General features: G+C 43.9%; 1 protein-coding gene across 2 annotated transcripts in view; it reads right to left on the reverse strand.

Moving 5' to 3' along the window:
- Positions 1 to 36: 36 nt before the first annotated feature.
- Positions 37 to 17,286, reverse strand: part of MCU (mitochondrial calcium uniporter) — an 80,869-nt gene continuing 63,619 nt past the window's right edge. For both annotated transcript variants that reach the window (XM_029962632.1, XM_029962633.1), the window contains exons 2-8: positions 12,784 to 12,853; positions 8,680 to 8,850; positions 8,099 to 8,203; positions 5,417 to 5,577; positions 4,750 to 4,953; positions 3,125 to 3,241; positions 37 to 2,031 (exon numbers count right to left, since the gene is read on the reverse strand). In XM_029962632.1, the coding sequence (XP_029818492.1) occupies positions 1,954 to 2,031; positions 3,125 to 3,241; positions 4,750 to 4,953; positions 5,417 to 5,577; positions 8,099 to 8,203; positions 8,680 to 8,850; positions 12,784 to 12,853 (906 nt within the window). In that variant the 3' untranslated portion in view covers positions 37 to 1,953. The remainder of the gene's footprint in view (positions 2,032 to 3,124; positions 3,242 to 4,749; positions 4,954 to 5,416; positions 5,578 to 8,098; positions 8,204 to 8,679; positions 8,851 to 12,783; positions 12,854 to 17,286) is intronic.

The raw sequence follows: 17,286 nt of genomic DNA on the forward strand, positions 1-17,286 counted from the left end.
TCAGCTGGGGAAAATAACATTATTCAAGAGTACCCGTTCAAAAATTGAATAGTTATTTATTGTTCCAGAAGTACATTGCTCTTTTATACATATTTCATAAATGATACAGGATTTTACACAGGTTCGGTTTTTTTGTTTTTTGTTTTGTTTTTTTTTTAAAGAAGGACTTTTCTCCATGCTCCCTCCCTCATCCCAAACACACACCAAGGATTCAGCTACAGGATTGTGTTCATTTTTTTTCCCCTTTAAAACTCATCACACAAACAGGATAAAACAGATAAAAAATAATCACACGATGTAATTAAATGGAAAGACAGAAGGAAAGGGGAAGGGAAAAGAAAAACAAAACTAGAAACATGCACCCATTCGGTCCAACATGCCATTGAGTGAGAAGAGGCAGCAATCCCAGTTGTGTTTCCACATCTGCAAGGCACCTGGAGTCTAATTAATACTGAATTATTTTCTTTCCTATTTTTCCTTTTTGTTTTTAGAACTTGGTTCTCCAGAAAAAACAGAAGCCTCTTTCCACGACACAGTGAGGAGTAGTAGTGAAACATGAAAAAAAGCAGCCAGCCTTTCTGTATATAAAGCTTAGTGTCCTTCTCCTACCTTCATCCTGTCTCCAGAGCATTTATCAGCAGGATGCTGAACCAGACTTGACCTGCTTTGAATGAAGAGATGTTTTATCTGCTTAGAAACCAGCCAGCCTTGGCTAGGAGAGAGGGCAATGGGTTGACCTTCCTTCCTCTATTTCTTTTTAGCTAAAAACAAGAGATGTCATTAGCCACTCCTAAGAAATTCTGACCTGTGGACATAAAGTTCATTTAAAGCTACTTAATCAGGGGAAAGTGCTAGAAAAATCAAAGTTCTGTGTCTTGCACCGTAAGAAGCCCCAGGCTCTCAAAAAGCCTCTGGGCAAGGAAAATGCTTTGACCATATATGAAACCTTTTATCCCATTGCACAAGCAGTCAAATATCCAGTTTCATTACTCCATGTTCCAAAACTGTGCATTTAAAAGCAGGACTCATGATTCTGCCACAGTTTTGTAATCCTTTAAGCCTTCATAATTTCATAGTCCAGGTGGCTATCAGATTTGGGGCAGGAAGAGGGGAATCCCCCTCCCTTAAGACTGAATATAAAAAACTCTCATGCAATGCTGCCGTGGATTTCTAGGAGGAGCTCAAGGGCATCAGGATGCAAAGTTTATATAGTTATTATGGAATAATCCAAAATATCAATTATCAAATGTCCAGAAGAAAACTCATTCCTTCTCTCACTCGGCTACAACCAATCTGTGCTACAAATAAGCAAAGGAGGAAGTCAGTGGAGCACAGGGGGTGGGCTGGGAAGGGGAAGCTCACGGTTTTCCAGTAGAAAGCAGTCTTGTAGTAACTTTTATAAAAGAGACCAGGTCTGAGCAGAAGTGTGCGTGTTAATGGCGGTGGAGGGCAAGGTCTGATCACCAGCCAGAGCTCCAGGTGGCTTGGATTCTTTGTTCTTTTTTTTTTTTTCTCCTTTTGTTGTTTTTGGGTTGGGTTTTTTTTGAGAGAGAGAAAGAGAGACTGGAATCAGGTAAAGGAAAATTTAAAAAGCTAAGCAGGCTGCTGGTGTCTTATCAAGAGGCAGACCCTGCAAAGCTGGAAGAAGACACCCCTACACCCCAGCATTATATTCTTTCCATGAACCCCCCCAATCCTGTATTTGTACACAATTGCCACTCAGACAGTTTGTAAAACATGACTATTTGCCAAGCCCTTTTCAGAACTAACATTCCACAACGTCCCATCTTCAGATTTAAGAGATTTCCCCCCCTTTATAGTCCTTTGTCTTGATTAAAGGTAAAAACCCTCCACCCCCCACACCACCTCCCAGCTTCCACCTGCAATGCTTTAATTAAAAAAGGCAAGAGCTATGAACAGGTTTTTGGCCGGGGTTCAGAGCTTCTTTGCTGATCAGTCCTTTTCAGAAATTTGCTGGATGGGCAGATGAACCTGCAGTGGGTCTCGAAGCCTCTTAAGGTCCAATTCTGCCTGAAAGTAGAAGACACGTTATGAAGCAAAAATTCCCAACACACCTTCCCCCTCATTATCATTTCCCTTCAGAGAATTGAAAGCTTCTCCTTATTTCCTTGGTTTTCCTGTCCAGAAGGAAAGCGCTTAAAGAGTAAAACAAAGTCACAAGCTCTTATCTGGGAAAACCATTCTCAGCTGTCCTTCTCTGAACTTGCATGCAGCCACTTCAAGGAATATGGGAGGGAAGATTTGATCCCCATAAACTCAGTGGAATATTTAAAAAAACCCCAAAACAACAAATCAACACCCCAACTAGATTACTGGGGATGGTTGATTACAGAAGAGAAGGAAAATACCCAAGAGTATCTGTATTCAACATTCCTTATGCAGTTCCTTCTCCAAGGCAGGGGGAGAACTCATCTTGCCCTGCATGTCCTACACTGTCATTTCCAGAGCCTGGGAATAAAGGGATGATACAGAGCAGTGAAAAAGAATGTGGTAGCTCTGCTTTCTCTGCTCATGCCACCCTTCTGTAGAAAGGCTCAGAGAAATATGAGGGAAGGTCTCTACCTGAGTCCTTTGCTGAGCAGATCCCACAATGTGGACAGTCTGCCAAAAAGTGTCTGTCTCCAGAATCTGAGAAATCTGCCCCCCATTGCCTCTAACAATACAGCTACATTTTCTGAACATGATTTTTCCAGCACTGCAACCCAGTGCACTGAAGTGCTATGTCAGGAAGACATGAACTGAATGGATTCAAGTCTTCATTCCTCACTAAATCCATCTGGTGTGTAGGAGCTGAGAAGAAAAGAAATCTTGAATTAGGCTCCTCTGAGGTATGAAGTGTCTGAAGCAACTCAAGACTTGCCAGCAGTTTCTAAAGGGCCCTTACAGATGGATATAGACAAGTGTTTCAGGTTGATTTACGCATCCAGCAGTTCTATTCCTGGGAATATCAAAGCTACCTCAGTGGTTGTGCTGGGGCTGTGACAAGAAAATGGGGTAAGAACTTAAAATACATTCATTCTTGTTTGAAGTGTGTCTATTAATAGTAACTAAGAGCTAGCAAGCACTAATTTCTTGGTCTTTTTTCCAGAAAAGTTCTTGTTACCTGAGCAATTGCATCCTTGAGTTGATTGTATTTCTCTAGATCAAATCGCGTCTTTTTGGCTCCTTTATGGAAAAATAGTAAGTACTGTCTGTCTCTGGCATCTGGATAAACATATTCCTAAAGAGAAAAATAGGAGAGAAGATATGAATAAAGCCACGCTGGGATGCAACCCAGGATACCACCAGCACAGGATGGCTCAGGTGTGTTTGGAGAGGATGAGTAGTTTCCAACAGCAAAGGCACAGGACAGACAGCCTGGTCTGAGCTCACACAGTGTGGGGGTGACCCCTGCCAGCAGCTCAGCCCCCACACACTCACTCACTCCCCTGCAGTGGATGGGGGAAGAGGATCCAAAGGGGGGAAAAAACCCAATAAAAACTTAAGTGTCAAGATAAAGACAGTTTAATAAATGAAGAAAAAAAACCTATAAGAGTGATGCAAAAGTAATCACTTGCCACTTCCTGCCAGTAGATCAATGCCCAGCCAGGCTCTGAGCAACAGTTGCTTTGGAGAAACTCCCCCCACCATTTATAACAAAACATGGTGTTATAGGGCATGGAATACCAGTCTGGTCAGTTTAGGGCAGCTGTCCCAGATGTGTCCCCTCACAGCTCCTCACCCACCTCCAGCCTATTCCCAGAGGTGGGGAATGGGGGCTTGGGAGAGGGTAGATCAAGGAGGAATAAAAACCAGAGAAGGCCTTGGTGCTGTACAAGCACTGCTCAGCAACAGCAAAATCACTGGTGGGTTATCAAGGCTGTCTTGGTCACAAATCCCAAACACAGCCCCATCCCAGCAGCTCTGAAGAACATTAACTGCACCCCAGCCAGACCCAGCACAGTCAGGCATTTGTTACACTCCAGCAGTGAGGGACCGTCACCTTCCTCCTGCCCCGAATGTGCGAGTCCCTCCATGCAGAGAGAACAAAAACTAACACATTTCAGGGTTCTAACACCAACAGGTTGTGGTGTTAAATACTGCCCCTGAACTGATGCAGCTAAGAGACCCCGGGACACCACCTGGAACACCCACAGCATCTGTTCTGATGGCCTTGTGACTGTAGAGATTCTTTGAGTCTTCCCTCCCTCGTTATTTAGGTGGGATTAGGAAGTGACGAGACAAACCATGTACTAGAAAATCCACACAGAGTCTGTCACAATTACAAGGATCCAGAGAGGGATTCTCCATCTGGATGGGAGGCCAGATCCATGAAAGGCCTAAACAAAAGCATTTCCAACAGGATGCCTGAACCTTGGTCTCTTGAAAAGGGCCAACACGGCATGTCAGAGGAGTGGGCTTCCTTGAAACTCAAGAGGTACCTCATGCACCCATATCTGTCTGTTCTGACCATATCTGTCAGCAGATGAACCTGTATAGCTACAGCAGTCAGTCACCAAACACACAAAAGCATTTTTGGTAAGACAACCAGAAAAGCAAGCAACAATCAGCAGCAGAACACCCCACGACCACACCCCACCAAAACTTAAACAAGCGGCATCTTGGTTCTGACAGGAGAAGGAAGGGGCAAAGCAGCTTCTAACAGGCACAGTTCTGCTATTTTGCTAGGGAGGAGAGCCCAAAGAAAGCCTTCTACTGCAGGGTCAACGCCAGCACAACAAGTCCTACCTGGCGGGTCATTACGAAATAAGCATACATTGCCATGGCACTACCATAGGTGATGAAATAGGTGACTGGCTCCATAATGTCCCAAGAATATTCCCACCAGGTGAGGCGGGCCAGAATCCCAAACTGAGTGGCCATGTAGGCCAGGCCTCCCCATAACACCAAGGTTGTCCTCTTCTCTGCTTTCCTGCTCAGCTCCATCCTTACCTGCAGGAGACAAACATAATTGTGTTACTATCGTTAAGAGATAATGTAAAAATCACTACTTTATATTAATAGTAACTTTAAGTGGTTTGAAACATGAGTTGAGTCTACATCATGCAAACAAACCTAAACTTCTTTTCCATCAGTATGTGGCCATCATCCATATTTACTCTGAGTATGCTCTGAATGCCTCACAAAGGTGTTTATTTCTTTAAGTCCAGAAATGTTCTGTTGCATTAGCCCCAGTCTTTATTTACTAACAAGTTCATTTCCAATTACTTAAAGCAAAGAAACAAAATGTTTCCACAGGAACCAGAAAACAGACATGGTTTGGTAAACACTTAGTGCGCCTTCTGCTTCAGTGATCTTTAAACTATCTGAAGCATGGCAGGGACCTAATTAAAACCTTGAAATAAATCAAGGCTGCATTTAGGGAATGAGTAAAACACACTGAGGAACTCCTCACTTTTTCTAGTGGTGCTAGTTGCTCCTTCAGCTCCTCTAGTCTCCCTATCAGCTCCTTCTCTTTGTTCAGCTGGTGCTCCTCGATGCTCAGGGCTGTGTACAACTGCTGAACCAACGTCTTCACATCGTTCAGCGTCGTTGCATTTTCGTGGCTTAAGAGCTCTAGGGGAAAACAGACACTGCTTGACACACATGTACCCACAGGACTTCTCACACACCCCCGAGAAACTGCTCTTAGTTTGCACAGAACTGTCTGTTCAACAATGAAGTCTTTGGAAAAGCTCCACCACTCTCAGACAATGCGATCCCTTTAAAAGAAAACCAGGCTTTATTCTTGGATACTCCTAAAAACTTCATAAGGACAAGGAAAAGAAACACATCCTATTAAGCACGTCAGATATCAACAGCTGCTTCTGATCCATATTTATAGACAGCACAAATGAACAACTAAACTAGTTATGATCCATCACAGCAGCTGTCAAGACAGTCAGAATTCAGACCACAGACTGTTGCAGCCCCAGTTATTGATGATGGCAATTGAACACTGAGGGTTAGTGACCCCATAAATGTCTCATGATCATTACTCTGAGTATCAATGTCAAGAACTGTTTCCCAGTATTCTGTGGGCAGTGAATTCTCCCTTCCTAGTGTTTAGAAACAGTGGCAGGGCCATGACCCAACAACGCCTTTACCCTTGCATTTCAACACAAAAAGGATTTTAAAGTATACAAGTTTGTAAAGGAGTTGTGACTAGTGGTACTGTGTTACACACTCCACATGCAAAAAATAAGTTTCAAATTAAAGGAAAAGGATCTTGACATTAGCCAAATAAAGAAATACATTTTTTTAACAAATAGTTTTGTAGCATCCTTGGGTTTGTATCTGAGGTTATTGTCTCAAAATATGATTTTACCAACTCAAAAAGACATGGGCAGCTTAAGCTTTAAGATCAGCAGCTCTTCAGGGAAAGAAATGACTCAGTTGTCTATGCCAAGGCACACAAAGCACATTTATATCCCCCTTCAGTTAAGGGGTTCCTGTTCCCCTGTGAAGGAAAACCCGTGTTCCTACTGGAGTGACCATCAAAAAGTATTTAAGATGACAGTGCTGTGGCACTTCTGTTCTAAAACACACAAGGTGATCCTGTGAAAATGAAAAAGCAATAGCTGAAAAGTTTAACAGAACTAATCTCAACGCCTATTTGAGGGCACATTCATTTTAGAACAAACTAACTATGGAAATCTCCTTGGCAAGTGTATCCTAGGCAATGATTTCCTGCAGCCTTGGTGATCCCAGAGCTCACCTATCAGTGCAAAATGGGTGTATCCTACAAGGGGTGACAGAGCAGAGCAACTCCTTTGTGTGTGTGATATCCAGTGATATCTCAATGCAGAGTTTTCTGTTAAGGTGCTTTTAATGAGACGGGAAAAATCCATCTCTAGTGGAGGTCAGTCTACCCCACATTTAGAGGAGAAACAGCATCTCACCCCATGCTGCACTCCCAATTCCAGGCTCCCAAATATTAGGGACAAAGTTTCCCTGAGTCAGAAATTTCTTTTTTCCCTTGGCAATTTTATGTCATGAACAATAAAATGCTAAAGTACATTTTTACTATTTTCCTTTCCAAAAAGGCCCTTGGAAGCCAACTACATCTACAGAGGAGGAGGAGGGCACATATCAGCAGGTCTGCCCAGGCATCATCCACCCAGGGTGGTCTCAGCCCCAAAAGATGTGGTCAGCCTCCTGATTTCTGATAGATCAACCTGCTTTAATATGTTGCCTTCTTCAGGCTGGTCAAGATTATTAAATGATCAACGATTTTGCCTTAGGAATGATTCTGTTCATTATCTACTGCTTGAAAAGTGGAAGGCCCAAACATTAGCATTTCTTACAACAATAACAGAATGAAAATCCCCCACAGCTGTGAGACAAGCAGAGCAGCATTTCCAAAACTGCCCCTTTTGCTGCAGTCCCTCAGAGGTGCAAGACCCGGGTGCTCAGAGAAAGAGCAGAGGGCAGATGAAAACACCAAGTTCCTGTCTCCACCTGTAATGCTGGAGTGTCTCAAAAGCTTCTTGCAAGTTTTCACATCCTGAAAATTACACACATCCAAAGCATGTTATTGAAATGGATTTTCCCATTGATTCAAAACAGGTCGGTTTCCCTTCCTATTTGATTCTTGTTAACACAGCTTTGTGAGAGCATGGTCTCATTTATTCGACTGTTTCAAGGTTTATTTGCAATATTCAAAGTATCACACTCAAATGGAAGCAATGTTAACCGTCAGGGGAAACAACAATTTATTCTTCCAAACCAGACAATCTAAGTCTCAATCTAATTCCCATTTTGTATTGTATTCCTTCAGAATTAATTAAAATACTTTTCAGTAATTAAAAAAAATAAATTGAAAATTTTAGAAACTAAAAGGAATTGCATTTCTTTGTTTATCCCTCCTGGGGGGGCCAGGGGCATTGGCTTTGAGCAGAATGAATATCTGCTTTTCATCACTGATTATTCAGATATCACTAAATTAGGCACCAAAGGCAGGATCAGAAACTGCAACATTTCCCTTCAGAAATACCACTTCATGTTCCTGAATAAGTTAATAAAGCATGTTGCAATTAAGCAGGGAACTGAACACTGAAATTTATTCCTGATGTTTGCCAGAACCAGGCTGCTTTACCTCTCTTTGGTGGTCTAACATGGTATGTGACATCGTTAATGATCAGCTTGAAGTCATCCAGCAGAAGCAGGTCTATGCCTGTGGAGGAGGCCACACGTGTGCCATCTGTAAGGACAACACAGAGCACTCGTTACACAGGAGGAGTAAAGGACTCAAACACCATCCCAAACCCAGCTGCTGGGCTTCTATCCTTTCCCACGGACAATAGTTTTCATCAGGACACAGGAGATGTGAAACATGACTCAGTTTTCAGAGCTAAGACAAGATCCTGCTTCTCTTGTACCACCTTTTACACCCAATTCCTTGTAGATCCATTAGAACCTCTAAGTAGGTTGCACAGTTTGCACCTTTCCTACTAAACAGGAGGAAAGTCACCAAGAAACACCTCTGTTAGGGCTGATTTCCTTGGCACACTGGACTACACAGGGATAGCTAACAATATTCTTACTCTAGGAAGGGCATTTCTACCTTCTGCTTTTTCACTGAAGTCAAAGAACTTGCCCCCCAGCAAACTTTTACTTCAAAAGCAGCGAGCTGGCTGCAAATAGCAAGTAAATCAATGAGTTTGTAAACAGCAGTACCTGCTGAGTAGATTGCAACCCGATCAATGCCTCGGTCCTCTGCCTGCAGCTGTTGTAAGAACACCCCCACGGAGTCCGAGATGGGTTTCAGGGTGAACTGGCAGCGCTCACGTCGGGACGGAAGACTCACGGAGATCACAGGCAACCCGTTCTGGTAAACCACTGTCACTTCTAAAACATGACAAAAACACAAGGTGGTCATTAAAAATTAACACATCATCTCATAGTAGTTCTCTAGTTGCCCCGTGGAGAAAGAGGCAAACACAGTCATAAGCTGAATGTAAAGCAGACTAAACTTCTGGTTTTATCAGGATGTGTGTCCATCAAAGAAAAACTGAGGGATATCTGAGGTTTTCCCTCCCATTAACTTGGCAGAAAAGTTACTTACTCTAAACTCAGTCACCTTTATACTAAAGGCAACATGATATGTAAAAGTCAAAACATGGCAGCACAGTATGTTTAGTTTTTGAGAATCAAAACATTTTGGACTATGGAAGACAAAACACCACAGTTTATCGGGATTTATAGCCCAGGAGACAAAGGCAGACTGTGTACATTAGCAAACATCAACTTTAAATGTTTTTATTCTTGTTTAGTTCTGGTTCCCTCCTCTTTGTCCTGAGGCAACAAATATCTAAGAGAGCAGTCAGGAGCACGAGGTTGTAGGAAGCAGCACTCTGAGTTCAGGCTTCAAGGTCATTTCATCTAAAATTCATGGGATCAATACTCTTTGTACTTCTCGAGGCAGGCATTACTATTTAGGTGTAGACAGAATGAGATTTTCCCATTTCTTTAGTTCTGTCAGGAGCATTTTTCCAAAGCATTCTCAAGGGTTTCAGTGCACCTTTCTAAAATCCACAGTAGTGACCTGTAAGAACTGTAAGCTGGTTATCATTTCACTGTCAGAAAGACAACCCCGCTCCGTGTGCTTCAGGACATCCAGGCACAGAGAAGTTAAAAACGTTTCCAAAGCCCTCTACTCAATCACAGCCAGTCAAAGCTGTCCTCAAGGGTAGTAGTTGCTAAGATATAGCAGAGCACCTAAAAATGATTTGATTTTTATATGTATCTTCATGTAAAAACCTCCGGTCTGTTTTGTTGCTCAGAGCGTTTCCACGTCTCAAGGATGGTGCAGTCACACCCACCCACTCTGCATCTGCCTCAGTATTCCCACCTGGTGTAGCTTTGGTCAGCTACTTAAACTTATGGATTGACGTGCTAAGTCAACTTAAGCAGTTAACATCAGAACTAGTCAGTCAAAGAAGTCAACATGAGAAGAAAGAGAGGCAAATAATGTTATTTTAACTACCAAAGGGAACTACTAGGACAAGTCTTGGAGACACCTTTCCGAAAAGGGAGGCTCGTGGTTGTTGAGAAAGGACGCACCAAGTGCACCTGAACGAGGCCAGAGGAGTTCTCTTGGGCTTCTGAGCTGACTGTGATCCAGCCTCATGAACCAAAACAAGCATGAAAAGGGTTTTTCCCTCTTCCAGGGGATTGCCACCCCAAATTCCTTAAGGACTAGGTGAAAGTGACTAAGTATGGACACCTAAAGCATCCTAAGAGGCCCCAGAATTTGCAAACCTATTAATGTCTCTTCTCAAGGCTCGGACACCTGCCAGGATTTTAGTAGCTTTAGTGTTTCGAAGCTTAGAGCTCAGAGACAACAGACAGATCTTTCCTGGGAAGAAATAAAGCAAACTGCCAATTTCTTTGGACAGTCAGACAGAATTTCAAGTTCCTTATCAGCAGCTGTTATGACACCAGCTATCAGATTTTTCTGGTTTTTCACTCAAGTATTTGAACAAGAGACTGGTAAGAAATGGATTAGCATTAGCCACACTTGTGATAGCAGGCTCAGAAGGAGCAATCCACATGTTTAGAAGCTTAAAATAGCCACTTAAGTATAGAATTCATTGGTTCTGTGAGCAGCATATGCAACAAAGTTGTGCTTACATAACCACGGAACACAGGCTTGATTTAAAGCACTGCCTGGGTCACAGGGGCAGTGAGGCAGTTTGCTGCAGAGCAGAAGAGATAACAATGTTTGCATGGACGCTTTTCTGTGTATCCCCGTTGCTACCACACCACAACCACAGCTCCAGCACTGCCAGCTCTGGAGGAAGTGCCTGCCAGCACCAGCCCTGCTGCTGCATTTTAAGAGTCACCAGCACCGGTAGCACACACAAAGCCTTTCTTGAGGATTTCCAGCTTAGGTGGAGTATTAAAGACCAAATTATTTCCCTTCAAAAGACAGGGTTCACTAAGGCTGAAAATACAGCTGCTTTATGCTTTCCTTGTAGCAGTAATTCTCTAGCTTAATTCACTGGTGGGGAAAGTCCACAATTCCAGTTTGATCCTCTCAGCACCTCCCACACAAGCAACGCTGGTCAGATTTTTACTGCATTGGAGAGGAAGAGCTCAGAGGCAAAGAAAGAAAAGAAAGAAATCCAAAGGACGTGTCAATAACACAAACCAAGCAGACAGCAGCAGCCAGTGCCAGGAGAAGTTCTAACCAGCCCCTGTGAGAGGGCTGCCCCGCTCTGCTCTGCTCCCACACCCCGGGCATCACTGTTAAGCCAACATTTAAATACATGAGACAAGTAAAAGAAAGTAATTGTATACAAGTGTGCATTTACAGACACCTACAACCTGGCCAGGAACCTGCTAATTAAGACCACGGAGAATTTTAAAAGCTTTACACTCTATATTAAGTGTGAGGTTGCTTTGAGGTACAAGTTTCATTCGAGCACCACAAAGTTTTGATTCAATCACATGTGAACCAGCAACAGGTCATGGGTTTGGGTTTTTTTTAAAGACTTTTGGTTTTGCATAAGCAAAAGTATACAAAGAACAGGATTAAGCAATACATGAGGTCAAAACAATGCACAGTAAAGTTATTGGAAGAAACAACAAAAGGAATATTCAAGAAGAGGTAAAATCATACCAGGCACACTGACATCATCCTCCCAACCTTACATGTCCTCTGCACTTCCACCTGTTCAATCCCTCAGGTTTTTATTGGAGCTCTCCACAGCAGTCATGTTCTCTTTGTGTTTGCCCACATCACTGTCCTGGTAGAGGAAGTGACTGTGCTGGAACCCTTAATTTATTAGCTTTCAGGCCTTATTAACAGGCCTTACTGGGGAGAGGATGCACTCCCTGCTCGTGTCAGTCAGCACAAGTGCTCCAGTCTCTGTGCACAGCATGCCCACGTTAAGCAGGCAGCAAGCTCAGAGCTGCTCCTTTCCTCTGTGCGTTCTGGCACACGGAGGTTTTTAAAGTTCCACCAGTGCATCCTTTTGCTCTGACAACCTTGCCAAAAAAGCTTAATGTTTGAGCTGTCCCAGAATTTAAATAAAGGAACAATAGTGCCTTGGCTTCACAACTTATTCACTGCAGCAAATGATGCTTTCCACTGCTTCAGCACACAGCTGGTATGAACTGCACTTTTCTTACATAAATGAAGTCAAGAGGGCAGGCAGGGTCAGACTGAGTCGGGTTGGAAGGGAACACAGTGGTCATCTGGTCCCACCTCCCTGCTCCAGCAGGGTCATCCCAGAGCACATGGCACAGGATTGTGCCCAGACAGTTCTGGAATATCTCCAGTGAGGGAGAGACTCCACACCCTCTCCGGCCAATCTGTTCAGTGCTCGGTTACTGCACAGTGAAGAAGTTTCTCCCCATGTCCAGGTGGAACTTCCTGGGCATCAGTTTGTGCCCATTGCCCCTTGTCCCATTGCTCAGCACCACGGAGCAGAGCCTGGTCCATGGTCTGACCCCCTCCCTTCAGGAAGGACATTTACCCTGGAGGGTGAGCATCACACAGAGCCCACAGCTACATCAGGGACAAGCCTGGCAAAGAGATCCAGACAGTTGCACGCAATTCCATCTTCCTTTATAAAGCCTGTCCAGTTTTGTACGGACAGTTAGTAGAAAAGTTGACCGTTGCCTTAATCCTTCTTGACGCTGCTCTTTCTGTCGCTTCCTTAGCTCCAGACTGGATTGCTGCCAAAAAAGCCTCAACCAGAAAAGGGGGCAGGGAAGGCAACCGAAGTTAGTGAAGCCCAGGCGAGCCCGGAGTGGCTGCACGCGTGTACTCACCATCAGAGGGCACTACGGTACTGCAATACACCACCCGCACGCTCTGCCAAGGAGACAGCCGCTGATGCACCTGGAAAACGCGAGCACAGCAAAAAGGACAAATGTTCAGTCTGGCAGGATCGCACCCCAGTGCCACCTCCTGTCCCCCTCCCGCCAGCCCCTTCCCCAGTGCCGGGCGCTTCCTCCCATCCACAGGGGTGGCCACGAACCAGGAGCACTGTCAGGAACAGCCTCTTCTTTTCCCATCTGTCACCCCACAGGGTTTCCCCCCTCAGCCAAGTTCACCTCCACACACCTCACTCTCCACACACGGAGCTGAAGTGAGTCTGTAACAGAACAGCTGTGGTTTGTTTTCCTTAACGTGGCGTGTATTTTTAAAGCCGCGTGGTTAATCAGTTTTAAGAAATCAATCTGGTTTACTACGCAGACATAAAAGGCAGAAATCACACAAAAGGTTAACAAAAGAAGTTTTAGCGTAACTGAGGGGATGTTCACAGAGTTGTGGATTAAGAGGTTCGTTCTCTTTGGTTGTTTTCCATGCCAACGTGACTTTTTCCTTGTCCTTACACAGGGAAGCCAAACTCTGAGACACAAGTAGTAAACACGCCTGTTCACAGAACAAATTGTTCCAAGATAAAAAGCAATAATTGTAATATTGAGCTATAAAAAACCCCCACAACAGCCCAATAAAGGGAGTGCACGAATGGTTTATATGCTCTGCAATCCTGGCAAGGGACTCATCTGTCCATGAAAATCTGGAATCAGACTGATTTAAAGTCTATCTCTTAGAATAAATTATACTAGTTATACACTGATCCTCCCCAACAGCAAAATGTTAACTCTGGCACAAAAGAGCCCTGTTTTAAAACAAAATAAGGCACAAAAGCAGCCCTCACCTGTCTATGGTGGGATGTATTTCAGTGGCTAGCCTCAGGTTTCTCAACAGCTGCACTCCAATTTGGGCATTCCTACGGTCTGGGACATTTTTTTCTTTGCTGATTGCTAAAGCAAAGCTGCCAAACCGACTTTCCTATAACGGTATCTCACGGAGAGGGTTTGTTTAAGTAAACTTCTATTGAAAGTTTGCAAACAAACCCCACTCTGTTGATAATTTCTCTGCCAAATAGTCCAGACCTCTATATTTTGCGAGGTTGCCTTCAATAGTCTAATTAAAATAAGATTTAACTGCTACTTTGCTTGCCCTCTGAAGCCTGCTATGCAAATCAAGGATAGTTTCACAACTAATCTTTCTTGAACGCAGGCCCTTTGGCCCTGATGGTCGCTGCATTGTCAGCTTCAGAAATTCACTCTGTGCTTATTTACACTTCATTTCTTTCAGTTTTGACAATGAAAATCAGTCAAGTCATTTTCAATTTTCCTCGACTGCATTTTCAGCTTCCCATGGCTGAGAACCATGAAGTAGCTCACAGGAAAAGAGAACTGGGCATTAAACAGCTCTAACTCAAGTAGGAAGTTGCATGTTTTGGCAAAAGTAATATTTCAAAACCCCCCTGAATGTTGCGAACCAAAAAGCAAACTTGTCTTTTTAACATTTGAAAAATAACAACTGGACTGATAGACACCCGTGTGCTGCTGCTGAGCAACCAGGACCAGGACCTGAAAAAAAACAGGTTTAAAACTCAAAACTACCTGAGAGAAAACACAGCTACAGTCTCACATGGTGGACAAATCAAGCTCCACATCACTATTCTATTATGAAAAATGTCAGAAGCTTCAATGATCAGAAGCTGCACCACACGCAAGACAAGACTCAGAAACAATTTTTACCTAAGGAGAATTTTAATCCTTCTAAAAATAGTATCAGATACAATAATAAGTGGGCAGAATTCACACAAACCCTCCTGTCAGAGAGCACCACCCCAAAGACTGTTTATGTCCCTGTTTTATCCGATCCCATGGCATGGCTGCCACTGATATGTGCTTTTCAGTGCTTCACTCTTCCCTTCTGCACAGAATTAACTGCCCATTTTTTGAAACACTGCACAGCAAGAGCCTGCCTTTCTACCAGAGTTGCACGGCAGCCCAAAAAGCCAGTAGCAGTTTGCAGAAAAATCCTAAACCCCACTAAACCCATTGCAAAATAACCATCTAACTGGAAGATGTTATCAGGCAGCACCTACAAAGACTGTACCTTAAGGCTGTGAGTGCCTGACTCTGCTCCAGCCCGCTCCAGAAGCCTCCTGTCCTCATTCAACACGGGCAAGAACACAGGAAAAGGCAAAACAGGTTGAAAACACAGGGCTTGTTAAGTGACTCATCAAAAAGCTGAGGTGTCCCTGGATTCAACCTCTTGAGGTGTCCCTGGATTTAACCACTTGGACAATTCTTGCATCCCAACATGGGCTGAACCCCTCTGTTACACTAATCCCCCCAGGACTGTGCTGCCAGGATGTTTTACAGGAGAGATGCTGTTAAACTACATGTATCTGTCACTCCTGCAGCCCTGGACTGTGCAGTGTGATATGTGCTGCTGGTAGAATTTCTTATCTACAAAAACATTCTCCACTGGTCAGAAAAAGGAAAAAAAAAAAGGAACAAAGGAACTCAAACTCAGTAGAGACAGAAATGTCATGATCTGCCAGCCAAGGTTAGCAAGAGCTTAAATAATCATCCATCATTTTAATTCCTGAAGGGAGACTGCTGTTTGAAAACTGAGATGGAGAGATATGTCTGAACCCTTTACCTCATGTCTGCAGTTCAACAGCTTCATGTAGAAATACAGCAGAAAGCTGAGGCTGGGGACTGGAATGGGGCAGAGAGAGGAACTTGTTTCAAGCTTTACTGACCAGATCTCACCATCAGGGAGTCGACAGCTCACCCTTCCCTCGGCAGTGAAGTGTGGAATTACTACATCCAGGCTTCAGTTCAGACAGACTTGTCCACCACTTCCAAAATAAGTAATACTTGGAGTGTGAAAAGCACCAAAGCCAGACCACCGAAATGAGAAGCTCTCAGCACCAGAATAACTTTCTGGGTCTCAAGGGAACATATTCAGGAATTCACTTTCCACATCCATGGGATCTTTCATTTCTGTTATCTGCAGTAAGATGCACGTTAAGATGCTCAGGGTTATGCAGCAGCTTTGCTCCCAGAATGATTAAGGGAGCAAGAGGGAAAAAAAAAAATCCCAGTCCCTTATCCAAAACTAAAGCTTCCTCCAGCCTTGTCCAAGCCTATACTGGACAACCCAAAGGTAAAAATAACGACATCTCTATAGGTCCTAATGTAGCTTTCTGAATACTACCATGGGTGACAAAGTTAATCAAAGCCCCACTGGAAAAATCAGCCCTTTAGCTGCCAGTGAGTTCTCCTTGATAGGAAAAGAGGGAGCAATGTGGCAGAGCTCCTGTTCTCCATTTATGCAATTATCAATGATGGAATGGTAACAACTTTGGGAGATCAAGTCTCCAAACCCTAATTAAGATCAGAAAAGAGGCTGTCCAGAAAAAAAACCACCCCAAGCATGAAAAAAGGTGACTATCAATCTAGAACCAAGTAAAAGATGTTGCTACCTCATTAGCTGGAGCACCAGTGCAGCAAAAGCTGCAGAGTTTTTGTGAAAAACAAAGCACTCTCTGTGTAAAAATTTCTCACTACCAGTGAAACCTTTAAGGGACACGTTTGCAAGTGCCAGCAGCAAAATCTATCTTACAAATTAAGAAAAGGCCCTCCTTTAAGTGAGGCTGCCTGAAGTCTGACACGAAGCAGCTCACCTTTTCCAACAAGCAACAGCTATTTTCCTCTATCCTGACTTTCACAGCATGAAACACTGAATGTCTTTCCTGGCTCTAGAAGTGGTTGTTATCCTAAAACCTCCCGGCTGGAATCTCAATGATGAGAACTGCCGCAAGGTTTCCTGAGCAGCCACAGTAACCAAATTGCCCACCTCAAAGAAGAGCTCCATTTATCCATCTTTCCCTCATTTCAGAGCTCCAACTACTTTTGCTCCTGAACTCTGTTACATTTCGGTCTCTCCAAAACAATACTTTGATCCTAAGTCACTGAGTCTCTTTTTGTCCTCCCATTTTCCTTCCCCTTCACACCAGCTATCAGCAAAGCAAAGGAGATACAGAGCAAAAACCATGCCCTGACCAGAAACCTGCTGTCCAAGGGCTGGGATGTGTGACTTATCACCACAGCCAGTATTTTTGCACCAGCACGTAAGCTCTGACTGGATTGAAGTACATTGAACTGTGGTGGATTGACTGGGGCCAGCTGCCCAGCCAGCTGTTCCCTCACTCCTCGGGAGCAGGATGAAAGGATAAAGGCAGGGAGATCATTCACCAGCCCTTGCTGGCATAACAGACTGGACTAAAGGAAAGCTGATTTACGGCCAATTAAAGTAAATAACAACAAGAAACAGACTGAAATTAACACAAATTCCTGCCCTATCCCAACGCTTTATCCAGGATCCAACTCTGTCCAGAGACCCTTCAGCCCCAGACATCCCACACAGCCCTCACAGAGACCCCTCAGCCCTGG

The sequence above is a fragment of the Manacus vitellinus genome, unplaced genomic scaffold (assembly GCF_001715985.3).
Source record: "Manacus vitellinus isolate BGI_N305 unplaced genomic scaffold, ASM171598v3 scaffold_48_pilon, whole genome shotgun sequence".
In the NCBI taxonomy this organism is placed as follows: Eukaryota; Metazoa; Chordata; class Aves; order Passeriformes; family Pipridae; genus Manacus; species Manacus vitellinus.